This window comes from Brassica rapa, chromosome A07 (genome assembly GCF_000309985.2).
Source record: "Brassica rapa cultivar Chiifu-401-42 chromosome A07, CAAS_Brap_v3.01, whole genome shotgun sequence".
Classification (NCBI taxonomy): domain Eukaryota; kingdom Viridiplantae; phylum Streptophyta; class Magnoliopsida; order Brassicales; family Brassicaceae; genus Brassica; species Brassica rapa.
In genome coordinates, this window is record NC_024801.2 from 22,338,234 (window position 1) to 22,350,923 (window position 12,690).

The window sequence follows — 12,690 nt, forward strand, 5'->3', positions numbered from 1 at the left end:
ACTATATCATAATTGGTTAGCTTTGATAAGTTAAAAATAAATAAAATTAAACAATTGAAAAGCCTAACTAATCATTCACTACAATGTTGTTATTTAAAAGTTTTTGAGCTTAGTTAGAAAAGGACGTCAATTCTTAACATTCGCACCAAAATAAAAAGAGACGTCACAATTGTCTATCAACAGCTGCACATCCTGTAAGTGTATGGAATGTTAATCGTAGACAAAAAAAAAGACGCCAATTCTTAACATTCTTTCGTTGAGACTTAAGAGAAACTCAAATATTGACCAAAAAGGATTCATCTGTAAGAGTATGGAAAAAACATAATCACAATTGTCTATCAACAGCTACCTATTCTGTAATTAGTTTTTTTTTTTGTATCTCCTAGAATATTGTCTTACCTTTCTTGTATACATCTCTGTACATATAAGAAAAGAGCAAACCTTTTTAGCAAAAAAAAAAAAAAAAAGAACAACCCAATGCAATATACTCATTCGAGGGAAATTATTTTCCCTTGGATTAGGAAGCGTGTTCACAATGGAGAAACCACCTTCTTTTGGTCATCAAACTGGTCACCTTATGGAAAGCTCACGGACTACCTTGGTACCACAGGCGCGAGGCGCTTCCCTGTCGCTGCAAGAACTACTCTCGCTGAACTCTGGGAGAATGGAGGATGGATCCTACCAAATGCGCGTTCAGATCAGCAACTAGAGGTTATTTCATACATCTCTACCCTCACTTTAAATGATGCAAATGATGAACTTGAATGGTGGCCTGGAAACAAAAGACAATTGAAATTCCGAACTGGCGCACTCTACAATCTGCTCCGTCCTCTCTCTCCTCTTGTCCCTTGGCACAAAGAGGTATGGTTTTCAGGTGGTACACCCAAACATATGTTCTTAGTGTGGTTGATGGTCAGGAACCGATGCCCCACTCGCGACAGAATCTTAAGTTGGGGGCTGCAAACTGACCCATGCTGTCTCCTATGTAATGTGGCTGATGAGTCAATTGCTCATTGTTTTTTTTGATTGTGATTTTGCTTGGGATGTATGGAGAATTATCGCAGCAAAATGTAACTTTGTTTCAACGCGTCAATGGACTGACTTGCTCCCCCAAATCAAGAACCACACTTCAGCTAAGGTACAAAAGACTCTCCTACTTCTATGCTGGCAGGCAACCCTTTATGCGATTTGGACAGAGAGGAATGGTCGACTGCACAATGCTCACTTCTCTTCCCCGGACGGACTGGTCGCGCAGATCAAGCTCACCGTAAAAAACAGAATCTCCAGCCTAAGAATCGACAGGCCAAAATTCTCCTCTTCTATGCTTCAGCTGTGGTTCTCTACTTAAAACCCATCCAACAAATTACTGATTCAAGTTTGTATCTGTTTGATATGTTAGGCCACTTGGCCAACTGAGTTTTTAAAACTCTGTAAAACTTTTTCGGTCTCATGCAATTTAAATAGAAAAATCTTTTTCAAAAAAAAAAATATATATATATATACTCATTCGATTCCAATACTCAGTATCATGTATCCTATTGGCGACCTACATACCTCACCAATTACTCATGACATTATTATGCAAATTAGGCGGTTATAGTTCCAAATTCACCACAATTATTTGCTTTTCACAAAGTAAGTATAGACCTTGCTGTCGTATCACAACCGGCGTTCAAATCATATCTCAAAATATGGAACTTCAAACAAAAAGGTTACTTAGTTTGTCACCAAATAAATAAAATCAGATGAAAAATACAAAACAATGAGACTTATAGATTTGTTTCAAGAATAAGTTTGAGTGAGCATGGTTGAACTTTTGGAAACATACAAAAAGATCTGCCTCTTCAGAAAAATCTAATTCAGATGTGGACATTGTAAACTTCATGGTAATATAATATAATATTTTGGTTTGGTAATCCTATGTACTACGTACTATTCAAATAAACTTCCATCTGGGTGATAGAAAAACCCAACAACTATCCCACAAAATTAGTTGCATCTCACTTCACCAATTTCTCAACCCTTGTGACACAAGAAAACTAAAACCCTACTATACCCTCTGCTCTCAAACATATATATCTCTTTGAAGTCCTACCATCTTTCTATAACTCATCACCTCCCATAAACACTTTTACATGTCCCCAAAAATTTGGACCGAAAAGGGTTTCAAGAGAAGAACTATGAAACTCCTTATGATGTTTATCGTTCATGCCATCTTTATCCCATGCTTTTCCTTTGATGTACCGGGAAAGGATTTTCCCTTAACCCTAGATTATTACAAATCTACTTGCCCAACCGTATTTGACGTAGTGAAGAAAGAAATGGAATGCATAGTGAAGGAAGATCCAAGGAATGCAGCCATACTTATCCGCTTACACTTCCACGACTGCTTTGTCCAAGTAAGTACAAATTAAATAGTATATACACACCTTGCTTGAGACACAAGGGATCTTTCCCACCTTTCTATCCTCATTCATTCAGCCTCATGACACTTCCTCTTCATGTAAAGCAAACTCATAAAGCATCTACTATTACCAACTCTTTTTTAGATTATTAATGAAATATAGACAGAGTTTAGCTGAATTTAACCAAAAGGGTTTAAATTGTATTTCAGGGATGCGATGGATCAGTGTTACTAGATGAAACAGAGACATTTCAGGGAGAGAAGAAAGCCTCTCCCAACATAAACTCACTGAAAGGATACAAAATCGTAGACAGAATCAAGAACATAATTGAATCTGAATGTCCTGGAGTCGTTTCTTGCGCTGATCTACTTACAATTTCTGCTAGAGATGCTACAATACTGGTACATATTATTAGTCCCTCATGTGGGTTTATCAGAAAAAAAAACATATTATGAATTATGAAACTGAAACGACATATTCATATTGTTAAGGTTGGTGGGCCTTACTGGGACGTTCCTGTGGGAAGAAAAGATTCAAAGGCAGCAAGCTACGAGCTTGCGACATCGAACATTCCAACTCCTGAAGAGGGTCTGATCAGCATCATCTCTAAATTCCATAATCAGGGTCTCTCTGTGGAAGACATGGTCGCTCTTTCTGGTAAGATCAATCCTCTAAACCAAGTTAAACCGGGATTAATTATTGATATCGTTGTAGACCGGATTATTGTAACATAAGACCGAACACTAAACCCTAACATTTGACCAAACCTATATAGGAGCCCACACGATCGGGAAGGCACAGTGTCGGAACTTCCGATCCCGTATCTATGGAGATTTTCATGTGACGTCAGCACTAAATCCGGTGTCGGAGACGTACCTAGCGAGCCTCAGAGAGATATGTCCTGCGAGCAGCGGAGAAGGTGGCAGCAACGTGACGGCGATGGACAATGTGACGCCGAATCTCTTTGACAACTCGATCTACCACACGCTGATGAGAGGAGAAGGGTTGCTGAATTCTGACCAAGAGATGTACACGAGCATGTTCGGGTTACAGACACGGCGGATAGTGAGCAAGTACGCGGAGGATCAGGTGGCTTTCTTTGAGCAATTCTCCAAGTCGATGGTGAAGATGGGGAACATTTTGAATTCTGAGAGTTTCGTTGATGGAGAAGTTCGAAGAAGTTGCAGATTCGTTAATACATGAAGATATTCATCAACAAAACTATTTTCCTATAATTTATTATTTGAAATTGAAAAATCGATTTTCTTTTTCTCCTTTTTTTAAAAAAATTTCTTGTGATTTGGAGCTTGAATAGGAATTTATGGCGATAATGCCACAAAATGAACCCGGTGGCTTTCTTTGAGGCTTGAGCAATTCTCAGGCATCCTTGCTCATAGTTTGATAACTGTTTTTTCATAATTTTTTTGTTAATGTATCATCACCATATTCATTTTCTAAAAAAATAACATAATTTAGAAATGTGGCATGACATAATACGACGTTAATTACGTAATCTCCTCGTCATGACTAATCGCATGACCAATCACAATCGTCTGTCGATCATGCATCAGCAGCGTCCATGAGAAAACCACACAAGTCTCTCTCAAAAAAAAAAAAAAAATCAGTATTTTAGTTTTATAATTATATTCGGTTAAATCAATAAACACTAGATATGTCTTATATGGGGTTTCTCACAATTCAAAGAAAGTTTATATTCCAAAATACCACCCCTCACCTCTTTTTTATTTTCTTATTTTCAAAATATGCACTAAGCTACTTAGAAGAGATCGCTATTTCTTGTCAAGTACAATTTTTTTTGTGAAGCAATTTATACAAACCGTTTTTTTAATATTGTGATGGTTCTTTGGTTCTTTGTTTATGGGTTTTGACTAGTTTTGGAGTTGGGCAAGTCCTTAACGAGTGGTGCCTTCCTGCATGGATAAACCGTGTGGACCGAAACCTAAATGATCAAGTGGCCAGCCAGTTTCATACTGAAATAAAACCAGTACTAATGTAACTAATTAACCCCTTTGATCCCAGAGTTGAGAAACTCCTGTGCGGTTATTTTTCTTGTGTTTTGGTCCTTTAAGGTCTAACTCCTCAATGCTGGTTGTTTACGAGAAATGGATATATGTAAAATCTTTTGCACGAAAAAAAGATTGCACTAGAGACACGTAAATACACAAGGCAAAAGAGTCAGAGGTGCATCAACGTACAAAGCTCAGAATCCAAACTTGTCTCTTCTTGTTTTCTCCAAACCGAACCCGACTAAAATCATTAATGGTACACATCATCTTTGGTACGTTTCCTGTACTTCTTCATTGTCTCTTTTTGGTTTCACTTTAACATTTGTAAGCAAACAAAAAAATGGTGCAAAACTCATGCATAAGAGAAAAAAAGAAAAATCATATAACCAAATCAACATATATAACAACCAAAAGAAAGTACTCATAACCAAACCAAGTCCCTTAATGGATACAAATATCTCCGTTATACAGACACACACACAAGCACACATATCCATAGTATAACATGACGTACAATATTGATTAAAACTTGATTACCTTAATGGTGATATTGTTGTTGTTCGATGATGGTAATAGTGTTGTGACTACTCATTCTCTGTCTCTTAGCATTCACAGAAGAAGATGATTCTTCAACGTTACACTTCCCCATCACCGCCTTCAAAGCTTCCTCTATCATCCCTATACAATAATCTTCCATATCCTCCCCGGAGCTCTCTTCTCCGGTGACAAACAACACGTTCTTGACTCGTCCTCCGGCGGTGGTTATCTCGGCCTTGAGCGTTTTGAGACGCATCGATTTCAACGTTTTGATCATGTCCGGCAATAAATCCGACCTGTCTTCGCAACAAAGCGACGCTTTAATTACGAGTCTGCCATCTTCGGTTTCTTCCTCCTCTGTGAAAGCCACCGTTAACTCGTCGCTCTCTGTTGGAACCAAGTTTGTCTCCGAGATCACTGAAGTCTCTCTCTTCAACTCTTTCACGTGTTGAATCACTTCTGCTAGTAATGACGCTTTATCAGTCTGCATACCAAAAGATAAACACATCATAATCTCAAACGTAAAATAATCACAAAACATAAATTTGTTATTATCGAGGAGAAAATGATGTGGTCGACGAAGTGATGATTTGGTCCAGCAATAAGTAATTTTTGTTGCTTTTATTCTTTTTGAGCAGCGCCGTTTGTTTCTCTTTATTACATCAATTAACCAAGAAGCGACATCAACGTTCCATATTCCCACACTTTTTATTTATTCAACTGTCTCTGACTGATTCTCTCCTCGGGAATTTAACAAATACACAGAAGATCCATGATTCAAGAGAAAACCTTTGAATAACTTAGCTCTTTTTATAAAACCCTAAATGTAATAAAAAAAACAAAGAGACAAAATGTGACATGAACTTTCATTTCACAGCTTCTATGTTTGTCCATTTCAACTCTACATTGTTTGTGATATTATTTTTATATTAAAGTTTCATTTTAAATTTTAATGGTTTGTCATGAATCATGAATGTAATGTGAAAACTTGAAGTATTGTGACTTACTTTGGTGGTGTTGGGTAATATGCTACGGAGCTTAGCAAGATGATTGTTGATCCTCTCTCTTCGTCTTCTCTCAGCCTCACTATGACTCTTTGAAGCAGCCAAAGCTTTAGCATCCATGATCTCTTGTGCTGTCATCTTCCCTAACTCACCTTGTAACCCGAAAGGACCCGACCCGGCTTGCACTACGGGACCTAAAGCCTCTGCCAAGATCCGAAGCTGTTCTTGATGATGATGCGTTGCTGACGTGCCTCCACCAAAACCCTCGTATCCAAACTGTAATCCCTGATGATGAGCTTGGCTTCTATTGAAGAAACTCCCGTAGAAAGATGCCTGAGGAGTAGGAGGAGTAAATGGATCGAACTGTGGTTGGGTCGAAGTAGGCCATATTGGGGAAACGGAGTCCTGGGAGAAGATAGTGAATCCGGATTCGACGTTGTAACCTGGGGCTCTGAAAGTTTCGGATTGAGAAGGTTCTTGGTGATGATGATGGGAGACAAGTTGGTGAAAGAAGAGGTTATTTGGGTGATTTTGTATGTTGTTCATGGCTCCTGAACTTTCTACTTCTTTCTTTGAGCACATCACTCTCTTCTATGAAGTCATAAAGGTCTCTCTCTCCCTCTATATATACATATGTGTGTGTGTGTGAAAAGAAAGTAAAGGTTGGTAAAGGAAGGTAGGAGTTGAGAGAGTTAAAAAGGGAAAAAGCTTGCTTTCATATGCAGATTTATTTAGGAACACTTATATGCATTTGTGTTATAATAGTGTTCCAATTACATATCGAGTTTGCAACTTGTGTGTTTGTATTGTGGTGGAATTATTAGAAAAGCAAAAAGGTTAATGGGTTTAAGATTCTTTAGATTATTCATAGATTTAATACTTCATTGTCGATATCTTCTAATCTGTACATAAATATTGAGTTACATTAAATGGAATATACAAACATTTTATAGGGTGACATCCGTAAACCCAAAGTCCAAAGCCAAGCATCATTCAAATTCTATTAGCTTTAAACTTTTTTTTTATTAGCTTTAAACTTTATCTTGGATATTTTTCTAGTTAACCTAAAAGCTAGATACATTCTTACTTACAAACATTTTTAACTTAACAAATATGGTGGAATTAATTAAAAGTATTGTTTCTTTTTAGACCACTAAACTTAGTTATTACTTGCTCTATTATTAGAGAGTGGAGCACATAATAGAGGAAATGAATGTATTTACGTACTATTAATTCTTTTTTAATTGCTGAAAACATAATCAGGATTTTATATGTTCCATTTTTGATCTACTGGATTTTGGATTTTACGGAGGCCACTCATCTACGACATCGTCTGGTATTATGATCATAGAAAATATTATTGTGAACCAGACTATCCCCTGTAGGGAAGTTACACAATGGTTGGAACAAAAACACATTTGGCAGTGAATTCTAATTTAGCAGATAAAGTCATATTTTTGCATGATCCGATCAATAGTTCATTTTTTTCATTGATCGAAATCGTGATAAAAGTTAACTACCAATCGGTTTACTATCAATATAAACGGCATTATTACAAAATACACAATAAACCAAATTTAAAATTAAACAAACAAGATATTAAGCTTCTGCCAAATAGAAGGTTTGAATACTATGAGTCTATGAGCAGGCAGGGCCGGGCCTAGGCAGGTGAAGCATGTGTTTCAGGGCCGGATTATTATTAGATATTTTAGGGGCCATAAACAACAGAAGATAGTCTTTGGTCTAGCGGTAATGATGCATAATTATCTTAGGAGGCCGGGTTCTAACGCCTTTGTTACATTTTCAATGTTTTTCATGATTTTTTTAAAGTAAAAGAACAAAAAAATTATTTTGCTTTTGGGCCGGTAATTGTCAGGCCCGGCCCTGTGAGCAGTTTAGACTTTAGAGTCTTTCGCTCACAAAAAAATCGATGTGCGTTTATTCACTATTGAAATAGTCATGAGGAATCTTGTGGTTCATGAGGTACGAGATCCGAGAGACGTCTACAGGTGGAGGGGCCATTTGGTTATACCGTATACGTTAATGTTTTTTTCGTATACGATCATGTTAAAAGGCAAGAATAGAGCATTTGCGCATGTATGTGGAATAGAGTGAGAAAGTTTGAGAGAGGAACTCATGATTTGAGTGAGCGAGGGAGTTGTATTAATACTGATCATCATCTTGTACATTATTGGAAAGATTTTGGCAAGAAAATATGCTATCTCGGCACCTGAATTCGTAAGAATCAGTTTTTCTTTTTAGCTATTTATGATACACACTTTGTTAATCATGAAAAAGAGAATGAGTTTATAATCTCCAGCCGAGACTAAGAGCATCTGCATTAGTGAATTCCATGGGGAGTTCACACAGTTTTCGAAAAAAAAAAATATTAAAATAAACAAAAGCAATGAACCTCCCTCTTAGAAGTTCACTGCACTGAACCCGGATCATCACTGTAGCGCGGGCCCCACGACACGTGGCGGCCCGCGGTTGGTCTGGTTATATGCTTAAAAACAAAAATCAAACAGAAAAAAAATAATAATAAAAAAATGCTTTGTGAACCCCTTCCAAGGGGTTCACTAATGCTGATGCTCTAAGATTCAAGTTAACTAGACCTCACATACACATAATTATGAAAAATATATTGAATATCATATATTTACAAATACTAGTGTCTACTGTCTACTGCCAATGATAAAATTCATCTTAAGATAAGAACACAAATTTACTTAATTTGTTATGGGTTTTATTATATACTTGGATCTCTAAACCTAGAGGCTAGAGATGCATATAAATATATGTCCTGATACATGGATAAAGCATTTACAACGTCTAGGTTTTTCAACAGTGTGCAACTTGAAAAGTAACTCTGCAAGTCGTCTTTGCTTTCAACTTACGGAAAGCTAAACTAAGGACTAGGAGTGTAGCTAACTAGCTATAAGAGAAAAAAAGAAAATCAAAAATATTGTCTTATTTCAGTCCAGATTTTACTTTACATTCCCTTATAGGGTATCGGAGGCTAGATAAATTCTATAACCGAAAATAATACAAAATAAAAATGAATTAAAAAAGCACATATGATACTAAGAATATCTCCAAAAAACACTTTATAACTTCAAAGATGAAGTGTTTTGCTTTTTTTTTAAAAAAAGAACTAGGTTAAGACCCGCGCCTTGCGCGGGATGAATGTTATATATATAAATTATTTTATATAATTTAATACTTTAAGTAATTTATAATATTTTTAAAAATTAAGCTGTCAATATTTTTTCAAATTTTTTTATCAAAAACAAATTGTTCAAAGTACTTTCAAAATTAAGATATTTATGTATTTTCTTATATGACATATAATTTAATTCGAAATGATATATATATATATATACATATATATATATATATATATATATATATATATATATATATATATATATATATATATATATATATATATATATATTTAATACTTATTAAATGAGACTTTCAACTTATATAATTTTTTAATTATTTATATCATATCATAACAAAAATTTTAAATCATAAATCACAAAATTTGAATGTGAAACTTTTAAAGGTTTTAGTAATTTATATTCGTTTTTAAAAATTCAAAATATAACATATAAAGAAAACTTTTAATTTTTATTAAATGGTTACTATGGTTTTTTAATTTACTTTAATAGTTTAAAATTAAATAAATATAATATAAAACACACTTATTTTTATCAAATCTTTATTATTCAAAATCATTAATTGTCATATATACTTTAGCCATATTAGATAATTCCGTAATTTTATTTATGAAAATAATGAAGCACATTAATAATGTATTTATGGTTAGTTTAATAAAAAGTTTATTATATATTTAGATGGACCAACCTATTTCTCTAAGGATTCTAAGAATCATTCTAGTGATGACATGTGGCTACAAAAAAATATTGTAATGCTTCTCAAATAATATATAAGGGATTTCAAAATTTTATCTTTTATTTGCATTTTAGTCATTACAATTATTCATCATATTTTGTCGTATATCGTTTTAATCTTTACAAATTTTATATCTCATAATTATTTTAAATTTGTTTATATAACTTTATGCTTTACACATAAAATTAAATAATTAAAAAAAAAACAAATTAAAACTAAATTTAGAAAATAATAATATCACGAAAGAAACTTAACAAAAAAAAATGTTTTAAAAAAGTACATGGATACATAACTATTACAAAAATTTAAATATTACAACAACACTAATAATTAAGAAAATTTGATTTGGAACCTTCAAAATACCCAAAATACTACTCCCTATGTTCCAAAATATAAGATGTTCTAGGTAAAAGACGCTTATTAAGAAAATTATTTTTTATCTAATTTTTTATATGAAAACTATAAATTAAAACTATTCAACCAATTGCAAAATAGAATTATTAAATTTGATTGGTTGCACAGATTTTAATAAAGTTAAAGCTACCTAGAAATATGAAAATATCTTATATATTGAAACATAAATTTTCTCTAAACATCTTATATTTTCGAATGGAAGGAGTAATAGTTAAGAAAATTTTGATTTGGAACCAAGCGAGGACGGCCCAATGGTCTTGAAGGAGCTTTGACCCTCATACGGACCCGGATTCTAATCCCGTTGACCATCGTCGATTAAAATGGGGTAGAAAAAGCGGCCTTCTAGGATGCTTCTGTGGAGGTGTACTTAGGCGCTAGTTGGATTTCCTCCGGAATGTCCAGATTACCTAGATTATCAAAAAAAAAAATACCCAAAATATTGTCCAAACAGATTAAATGTTTTTTGTCAATAGGGATACAAGATCAGTGGCAGGAGCAATAGTTGAAATGGCGGAAATGAGAATATCCAATTTAAACAATTTTTGGCTCGTAAGCTACAAATTAAAAATAAAGAAAATCATTTTTACTTTGTAATGCAATAGTTAGTCATATATAGAAGCCTTACGGAAACAGTTTTATGGAAATATATAATATTTTGTTTTTAGTTTAATATTTAATTTTGTATTTCACCTAAATTTTATATTTTAGTGTAACTTTTAATAATTAATATTATTGTAATAGTTTTATATATGTAATATGTATAATTTTTTTATGAATTTAAGTTAACTATGATAAATATAAGGACTATAATATAAAATACACATATTTTTGAAATTAAGTTTGAAATTTAATTTTTGAAAATAATATTTTTAAAACTTCAAATATAAAGTTTTGCAAACCTCAAAATATAGTGTATTTTTGGAGATTTTCTTATAAGATGTTGGTGGCCAATTGGTAACACAAAAAGATTGGTTTTCCTGTGCTCTGGGTTCAAATCACCTTTGATACGGAGAGTTATTCGCTAAATCGAAATATTTTAAACATAATTCCGGATCTAGGAAAAATTACGGACTCAAACTCAGATTTTCACTGTTAAATAAAAACAAAAACAAACACAGAGTGAACACAAGACACACAGATTGTCGGACCGACCAAAGACTCAAAAAAGGTAGCCGTATCATCATGACCTTAGTCTCAAACTTGCAATCAAAAAGCCCTTTTGCTTTTCTTCGCACTTTCATTTCATTGCAAAAAGCTAGCATTAATAAAGAAATTTCGGTTACAAAAATTTTAGTCCTGTCGACTTTTAAAATTTGTTAACATAAACTCTAATATACAGCACCGAGTTTCTCTTGGCAAATTGGCATCTACATGTGAGCACACGCAAAAATACATGCACGTGTGCGTTTTTATTATTTTATAAATATAAATATATTATATAATATATATATATATATATAGTTGTTCAGTTTTATTAATGAGAAAAGTTCTAGAAATTTTTACTACTTTATCTCTACTTTTGTCGACAAAAAAAGAACTTTATCTCTACTTTTGAACGTAACGCATGCCCAAGACAATCATTGGTAAAAACACGGTTCACATTAACTTCAGATTTTTGTACGGTTTTTATATTGTAATGAATTGGTTTTTTTTTTTGTAACAGAGATATTTAACGCCTGATAGTAATTTTATGCTGGTATGAAGCTTCGAAGTCACTACCACTAGACTAAGTAACACCAACACTACCATTGCACTATAGATGAACTATTATTGTAATGAATTTCCTTTAAAATAAAGAAAGGAAGATTGCAAAAAGCTTGGCACATCTCTTTGAATGTGTCTCCCAATTGTAATGAATTTGTTTTTTTTTGTAACAGAGATATTTAGCGCCTGATAGTAATTTTATGCTGGTATGGAGCTTCGAAGTCACTACCACTAGACTAAGTAACACCAACACTACCATTATACTATAGACGAACTATTATGGTAATGAATTTCCTTAAAAATAAAGAAAGGAAGATTGCAAAAAGCTTGGCACATCTCTTTGAATGTTTCTTTTCAATTTGGTAGGGTTTAAAGTTTGACCGACTGTGGTTTAAACATTAGCGGGTGAAGTGATTTCAAACATATATTCCTGAGTTGAAACAAAATTTAGATTATAAATATATAAACTATGGTTTAAATTTTAAAAATTAGATATATTATTAAATTTAGAGCTTATAATTTCAAAATAAATATGAGACATATATATATATATATAAATAGCTCTCAATTTTTAAAACTACTTTTTAATATTAGTAAATATACTGTTAGTATTTTTTTGACTTAAGCCTATAAATAATGTGAGACATCACTTATATCAGAGACTCTGTTTAAACCATA

At 33.4% G+C, this 12,690-nt stretch overlaps 2 protein-coding genes across 2 annotated transcripts; one reads left to right on the forward strand and one right to left on the reverse strand.

Moving 5' to 3' along the window:
* The first annotated feature begins 701 nt into the window (after positions 1-701).
* On the forward strand, positions 702-4,546 carry LOC103830948 (peroxidase 11). Its single transcript, XM_009106771.2, has 4 exons — positions 702-2,399; positions 2,615-2,806; positions 2,897-3,062; positions 3,181-4,546. Exons 1-4 carry the CDS (start codon positions 2,136-2,138, stop codon positions 3,606-3,608), a joined length of 1,050 nt encoding a protein of 349 aa, XP_009105019.2. The 5' UTR covers positions 702-2,135; the 3' UTR covers positions 3,609-4,546.
* Positions 4,547-4,791: 245 nt separating this feature from the next.
* LOC103830949 (transcription factor bHLH30) lies at positions 4,792-9,192 on the reverse strand. Its single transcript, XM_009106772.3, has 2 exons — positions 5,977-9,192; positions 4,792-5,453 (listed from the first exon to the last, which is right to left on the reverse strand). Exons 1-2 carry the CDS (start codon positions 6,553-6,555, stop codon positions 4,971-4,973), a joined length of 1,062 nt encoding a protein of 353 aa, XP_009105020.1. The 5' UTR covers positions 6,556-9,192; the 3' UTR covers positions 4,792-4,970.
* Positions 9,193-12,690: the final 3,498 nt, after the last annotated feature.

What these genes read in the sequence shown, in the direction of transcription:
- LOC103830948 (XM_009106771.2), top strand. Translation starts at nt 2,136, where the DNA reads ATGTCCCCAAAAATTTGGACCGAAAAGGGTTTCAAGAGAAGAACTATG. An exon ending in TCCACGACTGCTTTGTCCAA is followed by an intron (nt 2,400 to 2,614) that starts GTAAGTACAAAT and finishes ATTGTATTTCAG; the next exon opens with GGATGCGATGGATCAGTGTT. An exon ending in CTAGAGATGCTACAATACTG is followed by an intron (nt 2,807 to 2,896) that starts GTACATATTATT and finishes CATATTGTTAAG; the next exon opens with GTTGGTGGGCCTTACTGGGA.
- LOC103830949 (XM_009106772.3), bottom strand. Translation starts at nt 6,555, where the DNA reads ATGTGCTCAAAGAAAGAAGTAGAAAGTTCAGGAGCCATGAACAACATA. An exon ending in TATTACCCAACACCACCAAA is followed by an intron (nt 5,454 to 5,976) that starts GTAAGTCACAAT and finishes TTTGGTATGCAG; the next exon opens with ACTGATAAAGCGTCATTACT.